This window comes from Diabrotica virgifera, chromosome 1 (genome assembly GCF_917563875.1).
Source record: "Diabrotica virgifera virgifera chromosome 1, PGI_DIABVI_V3a".
NCBI lineage: Eukaryota > Metazoa > Arthropoda > Insecta > Coleoptera > Chrysomelidae > Diabrotica > Diabrotica virgifera.
In genome coordinates, this window is record NC_065443.1 from 10,291,308 (window position 1) to 10,310,710 (window position 19,403).

Sequence of the window (19,403 nt, forward strand, 5' to 3'; positions counted from 1 at the left end):
ACTGAGTAGACATATGAGAAGCAGAAACTTAAGCCAAAAAACAAAAATAACCGTATACAAAACCCTTATAAAACCAGTGTTGACATATGGATCGGAGACATGAACCATCTCCAAGGCAGATGAAAACCTTCTGCTTACATTTGAACAAAAGATCCTGAGAGGAATATAAACATATATTTGGTGATAAAGACGTAGTATCTCTTATAAAATTAGGAAGACTAAGATGGGCAAAGCATCTAGCAAGATCACAGCAGAACAACCCTCCTAGAAGAATCCTTATGTCACAACCTGTGGGAAGAAGCCAAAACTCAGATGGAAGGATGGTGTAGATGAGGATGGTAGAGAAATAGGAGCAGGAAACGCAACGGATAGGACTGACTAGCGTAATAGACTTGGGAAGGTCGAGGCTCTTTTATAGGTCTGTAGCACCATTGATAATTATGATAGACAATGTTTAATTAAACACCCTATATGTAAGACCAACCATTTTTGGTCCAGTATAGCTAAAAAAATGTGGTAGCTAAGTATAAATATCAGAAGGTAATTCGTCTTCTCATCGTTCTTTTTTATTAAGTACAATACAAATTTCAAGATATATCACCATAAAAAATGCTGCAAATAAACATAGTATCCTAGTTAAATTAACAGATATTTTACATATAATACATTTCTTCCTATTTATATAATTAAATTAAATAACAATAACCATTTCGTATCTATCAACAATAAATATTTAAAACAATAATAAAATATCCGGGAAATACCTAATAATGCGGACTGGATAGCTTAAGCTAGATAGACTACATATTTTTAAAAATGTATAAACATTTTCAATTTCTTTGCAATCCGAAAATGCAGCAGCAATATACTCTAGTTAAATAGGAGAGTGCAGGAAGAGTCTATACCGGTTTCGGGGATTTTTTCCCCTCATCAGTAGTCCCATATCCTCTTCTCTCCAATTCAACCAGGTACTTCGCTTTGGGCCCTTCCGGATTGCAAAGAAAGAAATGCTACGGATATCGTAGAGACATCTACCAAGAAACACAATAAGTTCTCAATCAAGTAGTACAGAAAACGACAATAAATATCGTTCTCACACCACTATATTGACAACAGGTGGAACTTCTCTGGTTACTACTTCTCTGGTTACTACCCACGTGATTTTTAATAATTATAAATCATACGGGTGCCAAGACGAAATTAAGATGAAGGAATATTTTTAAATATCTACAGGCCCCAGATAGACTCACCCTGAATAAAACAACTACCTTTGGCAAAACTAGCGGTAATAATAGTTAGGCGGTTTAAACGTAGCACTGGCCCTGTTACCTATTTTCTATACCATTGGCCCAAGAGATAGCGACTATCCTTCTGTTTGGAAAAGTATTGAAGGAAACGAAGAGGCGGACCTACTTGCCAGGAGAGGGACAGAATACACATTCTTAGGCCGAGAACCTGTCGTTCGTGTATGCCTACCAAAAAGCATAACCAAAAGAACAATATCGGAGTGTGAGGAACAGATTAACCGTAATCACTGGTACGAGCAAATGGGTCTCAAACATTCAAAGGCATTCATTAAGCTTAGAAGAAGAGATCCAAGGATCTACTATACATGAATAGGAATGATCTGCGAATTATCGTATGTTTCCTCACAGGACACTGTCACCTAAGGCCTAAGGTGGCTCATGAACAAAATCGGACAGTGCAACTTCACAGACTTCAAGACTCAATACACTTAAGCATTATTAAATCAAGTCCTACAACTTCGTAGAGGTTGAAGCAAGTCCTACAATGCTGGGTTGAGGGGATAACTTTAACCTAGAGTTGAACCACAATGGACCTTTTAGATCGACCCACTCATATTGAACCAAACCTTACAGAAGCATCTGCTGGATAAAAATTTGAGGTCATGGCTTCAAGAAAATATTTATACAAAAGTACAGATATTCTCCCCGCTCTTGTCAATAAGGTAAAAGTAGCAATGATGATTGCCTACAATGGTTTGGTACTCAGAAATACTTTCATTCGTCTTGTTCCAGCACGTTCAAAATGTTAACTTCCTTTTCTCCTCTTTAGTAAGAAGTAAATATTATGCCCAAATTAAAAGTAATTTTAATTCTGTATATAGTAGTTATTCATATAAATATAAATGCTTCAGAGCTGTCATGCTGGAAGCAGAATATTGGAAGCAGAGAAGCAGAGTGGACTAGCAAACTGGACATTTTTTGAAAGAGTAATAATTCTGCAATTTCTGTTACATTGCTGTCTTTCTCATTATAATATTGTTATAACTACACGAGTCAATTGATGTGTTTTAGAATAATGTAGGTAAAGTTCTAAGCCAAATACTAAATATACATCAGGTACATACTCCGCATTATTTAAATAAGCCTATCCTATAAACTAGTCTCCAATTTTTTGGTTTCCTTAATTTTAATATCGATGAAAATTGTGTCGTCCTTAAGGTAATTATTCTTAAACAATGTTGTATGAGGAATGAAGATGTAACACGACGAAGATTCTTGAGGTTCTTCACATTCCTCGTTGCCTTCTTGTCTTTTGGCTGTTATGAGTTTCGTGAAGGGTTTTGCCTGAAAAAGATTATTCAAATATATTTTGATAATATCGTACTTATTAAATAGGGTAACAATTTGGAAAATCTTCATTTTCGGAGGTGACGAAAAAAAAAACTAGGAGACTCGATGTGCCTGGCATTATACAACCTGATTATAGAAGTAAGTATGAACTTTGTTACAAAAACGTTATCACAAATCAGCGTCAAGGAAGATCATATGCTGATTATTTCATTCATAGGAGATTCTGACCAATAGAAAGCTACAGAAATCTAAATTAGACTGATAATTTTTGATAATTTCCCGTCGTCAAGTATATTACGTCAGATGCCCTTCGTTGCTATGAAAAAATACATTCAGTGACATTAATGACAATTAATGTTTTAAAAATTATAAAAGTGATGACTTTCAACCGTAAAATATTTATAACTACTGTGTGTTTAATTGTACTAATTTGTACTTACATAAATAAATTAGGTACAATAAAATTTTGGTTTTGAACAGTTTTATTCATGAAATAATTGCAACAAATTGCACTCGATCTCTAAAATTAATATAGAATTTTAGAGCTCTTGTGCAATTACTACTGATAACATCATAACAAACATTAAGAGGATACCTACATATCAGAAAATTTTAAAAAGCTGATAAAGAAGCAATAAAAATAGAACTAGAGATAAACCAACGTAAAATAAAGTACATAACGATGGGAAAGACGATACTTACATTAGATTGCACAGAAGTATAAATTTGAAGCTTTAACTAGCTGAAAACCAAAAAAGGGAAAATAAACGAAGGACTAAGACTTGTTGCATATGGAATATATGGAAACAACAACACTTAACAAAAGAGAATAAGTGAGCTTTATGAAATTCAGAAGAAAAATAATGAAATCAATACTATGGCCTAATGTAACAAGGAAAGAAGAATGAAAACATATACCGAAAATGAAGAAAAATTAAAGGGGTAAAACACATTTTGTTTACAAAATAGATTGGATATGTACTGAGACTACCACGTACATACATACATACAGTTAAGTTAGGAAGGATTACTAACTGAACATTATTATGATGGCCCAGGCCCAAGAGCATGCTAAACACAAGACCGTCCCATCTTAAGACAGTGAAATAAATTGCAAACGACTGCGAGAAAGGTATTCCACACAGCGTGGGTCTAACTATCAGAATTATTACCAATAGTATACATGAAACTTGCCTAGAAGAAAATGACAGAGAAGTATATGACAGTTAAAGATAAATATAAGCTTTTATTAAAATGATTTTGTTCTACATTAGATAAATAAAATCCCTTCATTTAAATTAGATAGGAGATATACATAGACGCCCACAATCAGATATGTTGAGAAGAATAACTAACTGGACACCACTATGGCCCAGGTGTAGAGGAAGACCTAGAAGAAGATGACTGGATGATGTAGAAGAAGACATAAGAGCAATGAATGTGAAAGACTGGAAAGTTCATTGCGAGGACATGAAGAAATGGAAAAGAGTCATGATAGCAGCAAAGACACAGCAAGCTATAAATGACAGAGGAGTAATCCACCTTAGCCAAGAATACGATTTTCAACGCCATGGGGTTAGCTATAATTCCTAGAGATTGTAATGCTTAACGAATGGATTAATATTATACTTACTGTGGCTGCGTCACTTATTGGCCTTAACGTTACATATCCTTCAATTTGACAAGGCCAATTTAAAACCATATCATATTCGCCCTTTAGGACATGTACGCATAACAGCGCATATCTATCTTTCCACTTTTTTAGTCCATTCATATACATTAATATCTGAAAATGTAAAAGAAAATAGAATACAACTCAATGTAAATACTAATATGCCTTATTTTTCATAAGACATAGTATCCTTACATCAAACAAATCCAAAGGTTGCAAAGATGCAGGTAATTTCAGAAAAGCGGAATACTTATACAGAGAGAGTCTGTAAAGTGGAATAAATTCAATATCTCAAATATTAATTGTTTTTTTGGAAAATGCTCAGACCCGTCGATTAGTATTTCAAATTGTCCTTTTTGACATTCAATAAAAATGTATACAGGGTGTCCCAATTTAGAGATATGACGTCATCGTCGATTTTCTTAAATGGCAACACTGTCATTTTGATAGCTAATTTGATAGGGTTTGTAAAGTTATACATAACTGCAAAATATCAAATTTTTATTCTCTACCATTTACAAGATAATAGAAAATAACAAAGTTATATCTGTAATTTGGAATATATTCAATAATTAAAATACTAACTGTTTTTTTGAAAAATGCTCAGACCCGTCGATTAGTATATCAAATTGTCATTTTTGACATATAATAATAATGTATACAGGGTGTCCCAATTTAGAGATTTGACGTCATCGTTGATTTTCTTAAATGGCAACACTATCATTTTGATAGCTATTTTGATAGCGTGTGTAAAGTTATACACATCTGAAAAATTTCAAAATTTTATTCCCTACCATTTACAAGATAATAAAAAATAACAAAGTTATGAAGAACAAGAAGTAATCAAATAATAATTGAATTTATTTATTTCAATTAAGCAAATGCTCATAACGTTGCCCATTGACAATTTGACAATAATTGAGGGCAACATTATGAGTTTTTGCTTAATTTATTGAAATAATTAAATTCAATTATTAGTTGATTACTTCTTTTTCATAACTTTGTTATTTTTTATTATCATCTAAATGGTAGAGAATACAAATTTGAAATTTTGCAGTTGTGTATAACTTTACACACCCTATCAAAATAGCTATCAAAATGACAGTGTTGCCATTTAAGAAAATCAACGATGACGTCATATCTCTAAATTGGGACACCCTGTATACATTATTATTATATGTCAAAAAGGACAATTTGATATACTAATCGACGGGTCTGAGCATTTTTCAAAAAAACAGTTAGTATTTTAATTATTGAATATATTCCAAATTACAGATATAACTTTGTTATTTTCTATTATCTTGTAAATGGTAGAGAATAAAAATTTGATATTTTGCAGTTACGTATAACTTTACAAACCCTATCAAATTAGCTATCAAAATGACAGTGTTGCCATTTAAGAAAATCGACGATGACGTCATATCTCTAAATTGGGACACCCTGTATACATTATTATTGAATGTCAAAAAGGACAATTTGAAATACTAATCGACGGGTCTGAGCATTTTCCAAAAAAACAATTAGTATTTGAGATATTGAATTTATTCCACTTTACAGACTCTCTCTGTATATGTATTCTTTAAGAGTAGAGATCAGTTTATGCAAATTATCGTTCAAGAGAAAGTATAGAAATATAACCATTCTCTGTTCACATGTCCCGATACAGGAAAAATATTACGTGAGTAGGAAAATGAAGAGTAAAAGAAATACTCACTCGAACACGATAGCCATATTCATGAGTAAAGAATATAGGACTCTTGATAACACTATTAGACTGTTTCGCTTGCACCATCTTAGTATCAACTTCCGTAATTTTCCACAACAACCTCCCAGGCTTCGGTCTAAAATCGCTAGAACCACTTAAACTCTCTAAAATCTCCATATCCAATTTCATCTGGGTCATTTGCTTTTTTAACTCGCTAAAATCTTCTTCTAACTTCTCCATTTTCTTGTGACCTTCAGCAGCCATTAGACCGACCCCTTTTAAATCGTAGATAATATTTGTAAATTGAATCCCTTGGTCCTCTAATCTAGCTTTGGCCCCTTCCATGTCTTGTCTTAAACCATCCACACTATCCTTAAGGTCTCCTAGTATAGCGGCACTCTTCGCGTTCTCTTGAGCCAACAACTTCTTTACTTCTTCGAGTTTTTCATTGAAATCCATATCCACCTGTCTATTATAAGCTTGTTCCCGTAGAAAACTATCCTTAAGGTAACTAATTTGGTCCTGCAGCTTCTCCATAAGCATAATTCTGTTCTGTAGACTCATCAAATTCGAATCGATTTCTCTTTTGTAGTTCTCTACGTTTGATATATTGAGCCGTAAGGTACTAATGATCGTGTCAGTCTTCGTTCTCCAATCGTAGGCAATTTGAGTTTGGTATTTCAGCTTTTCTATATCTAAGTTGAGCTGTAGCTGAGCAGTTTTTAAGTTTTCGAAGTTTTGTAGCGAAACAGACGTTTGATTTTGATTTTTTTGTTGGAAGTGAAAGCGGCTTTCGAGATCGGCGAGTTTTCTAGAGAGCTTGTAAAGTTCTTCCTTGTTGTCATTTTTTACATCATTTGTATCTAAAAAATTAAGAAAATATATATTATAATACAGATTTTTTTATTTAGCTTGCAACGCAAATTTAGTAAAATGCTACATTTAAATGGAAAGATCCATTTTATAAACATCAAAGCATCTATGCACCAGTGGCGGCCCGTGAGGTAGTGCCATAGAGCCATGGCACTACCTTGCTAACTATGCAGAAACATATTTTTTATCTTAAAAACATTTTAATGCCTGTTTATTTTTTTTGTGAATATTTCTCTTTATTTTTATAAATTATATCAAATCTGGCAACTGTGTAGCGCAATGCAAATCTACCGACTCTGGCCACCCACAGCTGACCGGATAAAGGATGAAAATCATAAAAATCCCAGTGCCGAACGGCATAGTGGCTCGTGAGAAAAGAGAAAGATTGTATGAGCATCCTGTGTAAGTGACAGAGAGAGAGCGGTATTGCACTTTTAACATACGTTTAAATTGGAGTCTCCGTGCCAGGCTCGAAATCTCGAAAAGGAAGTTAGTGGATCTTAAGATACAATGTTTTAGATCTACATATTTCTAGTTTCTTTACGCGTTCGCTTGACGCTATTGTGTTTATTGTCTACTACTGTATTGTATATTTGTGTTTATACTCTACTATATTTTTTAATTTGTAATTATTAGTTAGTGCGTTGTGATCGTGGGTGTCGTAGGTATAAAAATAATATTTTGATTATTCTCTACGTTTAATTTATTTATTGACAATGAATCAAATTAGTATATTAAAAAACTCTTTTGGTGGTTTTTCGTTAGAAATAAAACTACAAATTAAAGAACTCGGTCGGCCTTTACCCGATTTAAAAATTGAAAAACAAAGTGGAAATGGACAAAAACTTCGCTGTCGTAAGTTTAATAAAATTATTTATGATAAAAATAGCTGGTTGTGTGGTTGCGAACAAACTAATAAACTCTTCTGTTTTGTATGCGTTTTGTTTGGAGGTGACGAGACTTGGTCAAACAAAGGCACCGATGATCTTGTACATATATGGGAGAAATTGAAATCCCATGAAAAATCTAAAGTGCACATGAATAACGTTTTTAGCTTTTCAATGCTTGGTAAGTTAAATATAAAAACCCAATTAAATTCAGCTTATCGTGATACTCTATTTATATTTTATATCCTTTTTGACCATATCGTAAAACCGCCACAAAAAATTTAGGCAGCTGCCCGGATTCTGGCACTACCTTCCTAAAGTTATACGAGCCGCCACTGCTATGCACCTGACTCTTGAGTGAATGCGGTATCAATGAAAAAACAGGAGTCAGTAGAGTTGTGGTTGTATCGAAGAATTCTGAAAATATCATGGGCAGAACACGTCACAAGCAAAGAGGTTTTGAAAAAGATGAATAAAGAAATGGAAATCTTAATAACACTCAAAACCAGAAAATTGGAATATCGAACATACTACATGTGGAGAGAGATACAACTTGCTTCAACTCATTATATGCAGTGGTAGATTCAAAGAAAAAGAAGCACAGGGAGACGCAGATATCGTGGCTGCGCAACCTGAGAGAATAGTACGGATGTAGGATGTAGGTACATCAAATGAACTTTTCAGAGCAGCCGTCTCTAAAGTCCGAATAGCTAGGATGATTGCCGGCCTCCGTCGCGGAGATCTCACTTAAAGAAGAAGATGCACCTGATATGAGCAAAACAATGCAAGAAAGAGGACGATTCTTTGACAAGCTACAGGACAAACTAGACAACATTAAGAATCTGCACAATGTATTCGTAATGACTGATTTCAATTCATGAAATGGAAACACCACCATAGAGAAAAACGTATAAATGCATATTCGGACCACAAGCCATAAAATAAATATACAATTAACACCAGACGCCTAAAGCCCGTGTTCAAAGGAGTAGTGATGCGCAATACAAGGTGTTGCTTCCTTATAACGCCTCAGGCCATTCCTACTCAATTTCTATCTTCACCTATAAGAAGTGTGGATTAATCACACGGGTGAACCCTGAACCCCAGTAAATCTAACAAACTTACCGGAGATTGGGTTTAACCAACCCCAGTGGAAGGTAGGGTCAGGGCTTATGAAGAAGAAAGAAATTAGTAGTTCTCCGAAAAGAGGGTTGGGCTATTGGCCAATTACCCATCCCTGAAACATGACTACAGTTATAGTAGTATATGTAGATTGACCGAAGACGACTAGGCAACGAAATATGGAATTCAAGATAAATTCGACGAATGTCAGAACATACGTTGAACGCCGCGCGAATCATATACGATTCACGCTTATTTTACTTACAGGTAATGCGAATCACACTTGCTTCGCAGTGACTTTTATACTTAGATTGCATATAGATTTTCACTTCGGAAAAAATCAAATAAAACAAGATAGGACTTTTTGTAATTTCATTAAGAAATGTTTAATAAACAACATATCAAAAAGTTCTACTCGAGAAGTGGGTGCTTCATTTTTTATTAAACAAATGAACTACGAAATTAGATGTTTTTTTAAATAACTCCGAAAATATAAATTTTAGAAAAAAACTGACTTGACTTGAAAAATTCAGCAAATTTTACAAAAAAAAACTTATATAAAGAATTTTCTAAAATTAAATCTGTATCTTCTTAATTTTTTATTTATAACGTCAAAGTCACCCTTCTCACAAACATTGGCGCACTGTAAACTAGCGTACGGCGAAGTTCATGGTTGAGTTATTTTAATGTAATTCTTTAACTAATGGATCAAATGAAATTTTACAAATTGAACATGAAAGAAGAATAATTAAGCTATCTCACGGTTATAATAGAAAGAAATAAAATGTATGGTCATAAGTACGGTGTGGGCGGAAAGTGAGCCTTACATGAATTTTGTTTAAAAATTATTTAAAAACGTGTAACTAATACAATTTTTCTTATAAAACTGTCAATTTTGCACAACTTACCTTTCAAGAATCTTACTGAATGATGTTTCATTCAAAAAAAATCTCAAAAATTTAATTCAAATGATATGACGTCTCAAAAAATGTAATTTTTGAAATCTTCGTAGTTTTATAGAATTACCGGACAATTCAACCGAGAGGTTGGTGTAAATATTCAAATATTTACACAGTAGTATGGTTAGACTGACGTCTATTGGGGAACGATGAAAGAAGTTTATCAACATCTAGACACCGTATACAATCAGTCTCCAAAAAACGACGTAAAAATATTCAAGTGCATGAATGCTAAGTGTGGAAGAGAAACCGAATACATGGGAACAATTGGTAAACATAGCCTCCATGATACCACTAATGAAAATGGAAGCCTACTAATAGACATCGCTAATAGCAAGGGAATTAGTACAAGCTTAACCTTTTTCCCTAAACAAGATATCTATAAGGCCAGATGGCTTTCTCCCCGAATGGTCGAACTACCAACCAGATAAATTATATGTTAATAGACAGAAGAGCGGCAACAAGCATAATAGATACGAGAGCTGGGAGGGGAGCACTATGCGGCGTGGAACTCTTCCTATTACAAATAAAATTGAGATGCCTTATAAATAGATAGAATAAGAACAAATATCAAAAAATTAAACCTGAACAACCTAAAAAATCCAGAAATAGAAAAGCTATTGCAAGAGGAAGTGAATAGACAACTCGCAGAACAGGGGGAGGAAACAACACAAGAAGAATGGAATATTACCAAGAGGATCAGAGGGGAAACGGCTAAAAGAGTAATAGGAATTAAAAACATCAAAGAAAAGAGCTTTGGTTTGATGGAGAATGTAAACAAGCAATGGACAAAAGAAATGAACTATACGTGCAGTATACTCCAAGAAGAAAACGAGAAAGACTCCAAAAATTATAAAGTAGAACAAAGTAAGGTATACCAAAATATGCAAAAAGAAGAAGAACAGGTTAGAATACGACCAACTACTGAGAAAGATTTCAATCAGGGTGACACTAAAGGATCCTGAAACAACCCCACTGAAATCCTGAAATAACCTAGAGAGGGATATAAACCACGTCTAGTGGTTTATTAACTAACGAACTAGTGTCCTTCACTATTCTTTTAGAAATAGTGAAGAACAACAAGTACAAACAAATACAGCTCAGGGAGTAGAGGATATCTAGATATCCTCTAAAGGATATCTAGATAGATATCTATCTAGATAACCAAAGATCAGAACCAGAATAATGAAATAACATACCCACCAATAAGACAGGAAATAATGGATGCTGTTAAAATACTGAAGAGTAATAAAGTTCCAGGGATTGACAAGATTCCAGCTGAAATTCTCAAAATTGGAGGACACACACTGATAGATAGATTTTATAAACTAATAACAGAAGCGTGGAAAGCAGAAGAAATTCCAGAAATCTGATTCAAAAGTAAATTATGGAATCAGTTATCTACGATTATTATATATGAATGTGTGGTTCTGTATTTTGTTTCCACTTAAACATATTTCTAATAACAATAGTACTCTTCGATATATCTTTTAATAAAAAAAATTCAATGTCCTACTATACAAATGTATAAAAAATAGATCATAACGTTACTAAAGTAGATACTCACTTTTAGGTAGCGTTTTTGTAGCTATCATATTTCTAGCATCTGTGTGCACCATATAATTCGGTACTGGCTGATAAGTGGTTTGCTGTATTGGATTAGGCTGTACGGGAACCGGCTGTAGGTGTATCTGCTGTGTCGGTACTTGCTGCGTTGGAACCTGCTGTCGCATAACTTTTTGCTGCTTAGGAAAGGTATGATTTGTCTTGTTTATGCACTCGACGTTGTGCTTCTTCAACGCCATTCTTTGAATGTAAGCACCGCAGTTGTTGGGGCATGGAACCAAAACGTTACCGCACACCGATGTATGACCCTGCGGAATAAACAAATTTATTTAAAGGCGATAAGATATGTAATTTGTTTAATATATGTGCAGAATAATTTAAAACGATGGGTTATTGACTCTTTGAAAGGTGTATAAGGCGTAAATATAGAAATTTGACATTCTATACAACTTTGTTGAGAAAATTTTATTAAAAAGTAATTTTTGAAACAATTTTCCCACCTCAAATACAAGAAAAAAAACGACAGTATTATATATCTGCGAGAGTAACACCAGGGCCGCGTTTAGGTCAATTGACGCCCTAGGCAATTCTCTAGTAGCCGCCCTTCAAGCATGTATTATTTTTGCGAAAAAAATGGCAAGCAGATTTTTTTATTTAAATAAGAATACATAAAAATTGTCATTCCAGTTCGATCACATCGGATTTCTTTGTCGATTTTTCTTTGGAAAAATCATCTATAATGCCATCATAATTTATCGCCTTTGTTACGTCACTTTCTCTGGACAAAATCGACAAATTGTTAAGAAGTTCTTGCGTCATATTTGATCGGAAATTATTTTCATGACTATTTTCAATTCTTGACATTTTCGAAAATGACCTTCCAGCTGACACGTTGGTTGGCAACTGGGAGGCAGAAATAAATGCGCAAAGCAATATCAAAATTAGGGAAAATATCTTTCAATCCACTCCTTTTTAAATATTTAGATATGTCAATTATTGGTGATTGGTGATTTTATTGTGATATCCAAATGACCCTTTAAGTGAAAGCATTCATGTATGTATTATGAATGATGTTCTTCTTCTTTAAGTTCCATCTTCTATCGAAGGTTGGAAATCATCATAGCAATGCGGACCCTGTTAACTGCCGCTCTAAATAGCTCTGCACTACTGCATTCGAACCATTCCTGTAAGCTCTTAAGCCAGGATGTTCTTCGTCTTCCCATATTTCGCTTTCCTCGGATTTTGCCTTGCATAATAAGTTGTAATAATGAGTATTTTTGCCCTCTCATCACATGTCCCAAGTACTCAAGTTTTCGTCTTTTGATAGTTAGTATTATTTCCGGTTGATTTCCTATCCTTCTAGTTACTTCCACGTTCGACATTCTTTGAATCCATGATATTCGTAGGATTCTTCTGTAACTTATTCAAATGGACTTGTTTCAACGTCCACGCTTCCAAGCCGTAAAGAAGAGTAGAGAACACGTAACATTGAAGCATCCTTAGACGTAGTTCTAACCTTATATCCCGACAACAAAGAAACTTTTTAAGTTTAATGAATGATGAACGTGCTATTTCAATACGTGTCTTAATTTCTTTGGTTTGGTCTACATTTGATGTTATCCATGTTCCTAAGTATTTGTAGTTATCCACACTCTCAATCACAGTATCTTCAATAGTTAATTGGATGTTTACTTGTGCTGATTTAGTTATGATCATGCATTTAGTTTTCTTTAAATTCATCTTCAGTCCGTACTCATGACAGCGTTCATTAAGGCGTTGCATAACGTTTTGTAAATCATTATTGTTACCTGTTATTATTACTGTATCGTCTGCAAAACTTAAGTTGTTCAAAACTTCTCCATTGATAGATATACCTTCTATTGAATTTGAGAGCGCTTCTTGAAATACCGCTTCACTGTAGACATTGAAAAGTAGGTATCTATTAATGCAGTCAGTGAGGGTATTTGGCTCCGAATTCCATCCTACTGCATCACTTTTCTTGATATTTTTACTGTAAGTAGGGAATAGCTCAAGAAACAAAGTCTATCCTATGTACTATGGCGCTTTTAACTTAGTGGTGGTTTCCACCCGTTCTCGGGGGTGGAAATTTTTTTTAACAAACTAACACCGGAAGTGACCAGAGAACCTAATTCTAAGCAAAAACTGTTTTATAAATTTTTTTGAAAACTCAATACTTTTTGTGTTATTCGTGGTTAAAAATTTGCCATTTTTATTGAAAAATGACACTTTTCAGAGACTGTTTTTGGTAATACTACAAAAATTGTGCATCTAACGAAAAAAAAAAACTACATGAAACATTTTCGTGGTTTTTGAAAAATCAGAGAGATTCAATTTTTCATAAATCTTCTAGTTTAATAAAAAAGAGATTTTAATCTTATTTTTTTCAAAAACCATACATTTTAAACCCGTCCAACTTGTTGAACATAGAAATAACACTATAGTAAAAGGTATTGTAGAAGCAAACCGATGCATTTAAATCTGGTGGATGAGGGGTTAAAATATACATACTTCGCCTTTTAGCTTAAAATAAATTAGTCATCCTTTTTGTTGCACCATTCTCGCTTAGTTTGAATGTAATCGAAATTTAACATTTCGGTCGTTTTAAAGGTCTTTTACAGGCAGTACTTACAAAAGATATTGATAGCATTATATCCTTAAAATCGACCATTTCTCTGTTATTAAGTTGAACACACCGATTTGAGCATGCACAAAAAAAAATGTCTTTTCACCTACCATATCTCTTTTTATGTTAGCAGTAGAAGACTTATGAAGGAACGAATCTCTTTGATTTTTCATAAGCTACAAAAATGTTTTATATAGTGGAGATTTTCGTGAGATGCATAATTTTTAAGGTATTCTCAAAAAACCGTCCGAAAAGGCGTAATTTTTCAATGAAATTGGCAAATTTTCAACCACGAATAACCCACAAGGATTTAGTTTTAAAAAATTATAGAACAGTGCGCCCGCCGCCTTTGCTGTGCTGCCGACGGCCCAATAATCCCTAAATTTACAACTTCTGTCTTTTTGAATGAACAGTGTTAAGAAAATGCAATTTGTTTTCTAGAAATGAATGCCCATTTATATTCTATTAATGGATGTACTATCTACTTAAATGTTATTCGATTTCAATTTTTATATACAAATATTTTTTGTACAGTATTTTTGCCGCCCTCTCATAATTTGCCGCCCTAGGCAACTGCCTATATTGCCTAATGGATAAAGCAGCCCTGAGTAACACATGATTAGTTGCAAATAAGATTTCTACTTGCAATAGCTATTCCTCTCCTTCTTCTTCGTTAGAAGCCGTTCAGTGTCAGATTAATACAACTGTGGCGATTCTGATATATCTCTTCCTATTTTGACCACTCTAGTTCCCTCCATTCTATCATGTGATCATTCAAATACCAGAATGGGCATACCAGTAAGAAACGAATACCTATTTATCCTAAGTTTTGCTGATGATAAAATAGTGATCGCACAAGACGAAGATGACGCGGATAGGAGAAGCTGCAGAATAACAAGAAGAGATAGAAGAAACAACATAGGTACAGATTAAGAAAAGAACGGGAATGAACTCAGATATAATAGACTACACAGAACAGAAGAGTTTAACCTGGTAGGGATATGTCAGAAGAGTAGACAAAAAACGGTGTCGATAAACAGAATAACAGAGTGTAGCCCGATAGGAAAGAGGAAGAGACGCAGACCCGAAGATCCTTCAGAGATGAAGTGGACGAAGCAATGGAAAGAAAAAATCCACTGGAAGGGGACTGGCAAAACATTAAGACTGGAGAGAACGGTTGAGTGAAGCAATACGGTAAACACTGTGACAAACCTTAGTATATACTGAGTAGGATAAAAACGAATATCTGAGGTGTTCATTTAAAATAAATTGGAGTTACTAGAAATAAAATGATATATTTGGATGGTGAAATGATTGTGTCATGATAAGTCAACGCTCATGTCTGAAAAACCTTGGGAAAGGTACTATGACATCGAAACAATATCAAGTGTTTCTGATTAAATTATGTGAAAATTTAGAGCACTGTTTTGTATTTGGTGTTTTATTTATAAAATAAATGATAATCACACGAATCTATCAATTTATTATATTTTATCTAGATTTTTTAACACAATGTAATCTCTCAAAATTATAGAGTTTACATAGTTTTATGGATATTTTTATGGATGTCAAGTACAGGTAGTGCAATCGATATATTAAGACATTTTATGCAATTTATTTATGCGGGCTCACTCTCACCACCTTGTTAATTGTTTGTTTATTTCTTAAAATTAGGGCAAGTGAGTCCATCAAGTAAAAAGACAAGGACAACTTAACGCTACAGAAAAATGGGGGGGAGTTAGAGACTATCCTGAGGAACATACTACAACAACAACACAGTGATACATCTCCTAAAAGCAAAGAATGGATAACACAAGAAATAAAGTCATTGATATCGGAAAGGAGGAAATGCAAGAATAAAAACGAACAACAATAGGTATAGAAACGTAAATAAAATAACCAAATATACTGGACACAACAACGAAATAATAATTGAAAATGCAGAGAAAACAAATATATGTGAAGAATATATAAAAGAGCGATTTAAGACGATGAAAGAATGGAGACAATAGAACCAAGAGGCAGAAATAGACCTACAGTTACGAAAGGGGAAATTGAAACAGCACTAAAACGTATAAAAAAGGATAAAACCATGGAGCTGGATGAAATTCCTACAGAAATCTTAAGACTGCTAACAGAGAACTACATTGATAATATGATACTGGTAAAATATTCAATTAAATTTACTATAGAGGAGAAAATCCGACAAAGATGTTTACTATCGCTCCTACTTTTAATATGGACTCAGAAAAGATATTTAAAGAGGCATTAGAAGACATCAATGAAATGAAGATATATCAATTAACGGAACAGTTATTAGTGAATAATCTCATATATGCAGAGGATACAATACACCTTGCTGACAGCAGAAAAGGGCTGTAAATTTTGGTTGACCGCACTACGGAGTCCTGCGAAAGGTATGGAATGGCTATGAATACAAATAATCTAAAAATAGTGATTGTCACTAAGAACAAGTTTGAAGACTACATTAAAGGAAAAGCTTTAGAGAAATTACCCAGATACAATTATTTGGGATGTGAGCTAAATGAAGACTGGGTTAGAAGCTTTGAAATGAAACGAGGCATTGAGATGGCAGAAGTACTTTCAAAAACGATGAAGGCAATTGTATGCAATGGAAAACTAGGAACAAAAATTAGAACTAGAGTGTTAACCCTAGAAGAACCAAGGAGGATTAAGAAGTACCTATCCGATTTTCTAAATGCCTTTGTTCCTAAAAATCTCAAATAATTAGTAGTTGTCGGCGTACTACTGCCCTATTAGATAGCATAAACTGCATTTCTATAATTTAATTCATTTCCTCATACTTTTATAAAAACTTGACGGTGGACTGTAAATAATCCCCTTGAATACCTTCAACACCATCCCAAAATGGAAAGAGACGATATCATTCATGTGTCAAATTAGCAAAATCTAAAAGAAAAAAGGCCGATAAGTGGGCAAAGAGAACAATAGTTTGTTCAAAATGCAGGTATGTATGCGGTAAGCACAGCAAGAAGTAAACAATCAATGTCTCTGTATTCTACGATGATGCCAATTCCACTGAAGCCAAAGACTCCGGGTAAATTAAAAATTCGTATCTTTTAACGGTTCTATTAACGTCTAGGAATAATATAGAAGTGATATTTTTAAATTAGTTTAAATAAAGAAGCAAGTTTTTGATTAATTTATGTGTGGACATTTATTCTACTGGACTGTTTCTACTAAAAGGTTGGTCCTGCGAGGGTTAAGGTGCTAAGTATTATCTACCTTCTATAATATGGAGTTGAAGCCTGGGCAATTATGGACACAACTCAAAATAGGTCTCCCAGCTTTGATATCTGGTGTTATCGAAGAATGTGGAAAAAATCATGGGCACTTAACAAACACGAAAACATTAACACAGATTAAGAAAGAAAAAGAAATCCTCAACACAAAAAGAATCACTCACGTACTAAGGAATGAAAAATATGAGTCGATGTTATTGTTCATTTTGAAAAAACGGCCCAGGGAGGCGACTCACGTCCTGGACGAAAAATTTAAAGTAGAGGAGTGGAAGTAGAAATACAATAACACGAATCTTCAGAACTAGTACAGACAGAGTAAAATGTGTTGATCTCCAATATCTTTAAAGGATGAGGCACACGAAGAAAAAGAGGAATAATAACATTTGCTCAAAATAAATGATAAAATGATATTGGAATTAATAGATTATCAAGTTTTTAACCAAATACATCAGGTAATATAGACACAGAAATTTTGGGTGCATGTTTACATTAGGTATTTATCAAAAATAAATATAATGGTACTTACCACCTCAGTTTCATTTTCAAGGGTTTTATTACAAAAGTAGCAGGTGTATTTTGGTGTAGCCCTACGATTATTTTCCATATTTGTTCGGGGTATTGTTATCATATCACATTATTCACTATTATCAGTCAGAGAAGGTGATACACATTCACGGTTCGAAAATAAAACAAGGATGGTTCATACATCAAACACTAGATTAGATTAAAAACGCGCACGTAGACCTTGCTACTTGACGCTAAAAGGCTAAAACCTACTAAATTTGTAATCCACGAACTTTTAGTCTATTTTAGTCATTTATCCAAGCACTGTAAGGTACTCCACGTAGCTTGCCAAATTATTTTTCGAAATATCTGATAAATTTTGCAATACAGTTTAAAATTTAAAATACAATGTGATGTCATAGAGGGAGTACGACAACAAGTGTAACATTATCTTCGTTTATCTATATGAAACCTTATACCTACATTTAAAATTAAGTAGCTTTTTTAATCGATATTGCCATAGTCGTACCTTGATAGCGGTGGAAAGGATTCAAAATAAAGAATGCAATACAATATAATGATCAATACAATCTAATGCGTTGTATATCAAAAGTTGGTTTTTTAATATACAGGGTGTCCAGAAACTCTACCGACAAACGAAGACAGGAGATTCTTCAGATAATTTTAAGATAATTTAACCCAATTCACTTAGTCCGAAAATGCTTCCTAAGGGAGCTAGAGCTCTTTGAAGATGGCGTCTTGTAATTAGTTTTTCTTAAATACCTCCAGAATGCTTCTATTTAGAAAAACAAAAATTGGTACGCGTATTTATCTTCAAGATATAAATCTAATCCATCCATTTCAAATTTCTAGTACCGATCATAGGCGTCCGTTTTGGGTAGGGCAACGGTTATTTTATCGCATAACTTTTTTATCTTTAACTTTTATGCATTTCTGACACTGGATTATTAAATTGTGAGGTATTCTAGTACTAAAAGTTAGTCTTGTTTTAAATCGGTAGGACACACCGTTTTCTAGAAAAAACGATTTGAAAATTTTTCGCTTTCTGAATTAAAAAAAAAAATTCAAAAAAAACTGTTTAGAAAGACGAAAACTGGTACATTTATTCATCTTCCAGAGATAAATCGATTTCATTAATTGCGAATTTCTAGTACTGGTCATAGGCGTCCGTTTTGAGTAGGTCAACAGTTATTTTATAGCATAACTTTTTTGTCTTGAATTTTCGAGCATTTTTGACACTAGATTATTAAATTATGAGGTATTCGAGTGCTAAAAGTTACTCTTACTTTATGTTGGTAAAATACTTCGTTTTTTGTTGAAAAGTTCTTTCAATTTTTTTTCAAATTCCAAAAACGAAAAACTTTCAAATCGATTTTTCTAGAAAACGGTGTGTTCTACCGACTTAAAGCAAGAGTACCTTTTAGTACTAGAATACCTCACAATTTAATAATCCGGTGTCAAAAATGCATAAAAGTTAAGGACAAAAAAGTTATGCGATAAAATACCCGTTGCTCTACCCAAAACGGACGCCTATGACCGCTACTAGAAATTTGCAATGGATGGAATCGA

At 33.7% G+C, this 19,403-nt stretch overlaps 1 protein-coding gene across 1 annotated transcript; it reads right to left on the bottom strand.

Annotated features, from left to right (window-relative positions):
• Positions 1-544: 544 nt before the first annotated feature.
• Positions 545-18,221, bottom strand: LOC114327446 (TNF receptor-associated factor 3). The gene is made up of 5 exons (XM_028276109.2): positions 17,836-18,221; positions 11,383-11,689; positions 5,984-6,837; positions 4,231-4,383; positions 545-2,591 (listed from the first exon to the last, which is right to left on the bottom strand). The coding sequence occupies exons 1-5, from the start codon at positions 17,935-17,937 to the stop codon at positions 2,397-2,399; spliced, it is 1,611 nt and encodes a 536-aa protein (XP_028131910.2). The 5' UTR covers positions 17,938-18,221; the 3' UTR covers positions 545-2,396.
• Between the last annotated feature and the right edge of the window lie 1,182 nt (positions 18,222-19,403).

Excerpts from the sequence above, each read along its gene's own strand:
- LOC114327446 (XM_028276109.2), bottom strand. The coding sequence starts at position 17,937 with ATGATAACAATACCCCGAACAAATATGGAAAATAATCGTAGGGCTACA. Across the intron at positions 6,838-11,382 it reads TACAAAAACGCTACCTAAAA|ATACAAATGATGTAAAAAAT; the intron begins GTGAGTATCTAC and ends TTAATTTTTTAG. Across the intron at positions 2,592-4,230 it reads CAATAAGTGACGCAGCCACA|GCAAAACCCTTCACGAAACT; the intron begins GTAAGTATAATA and ends AATCTTTTTCAG.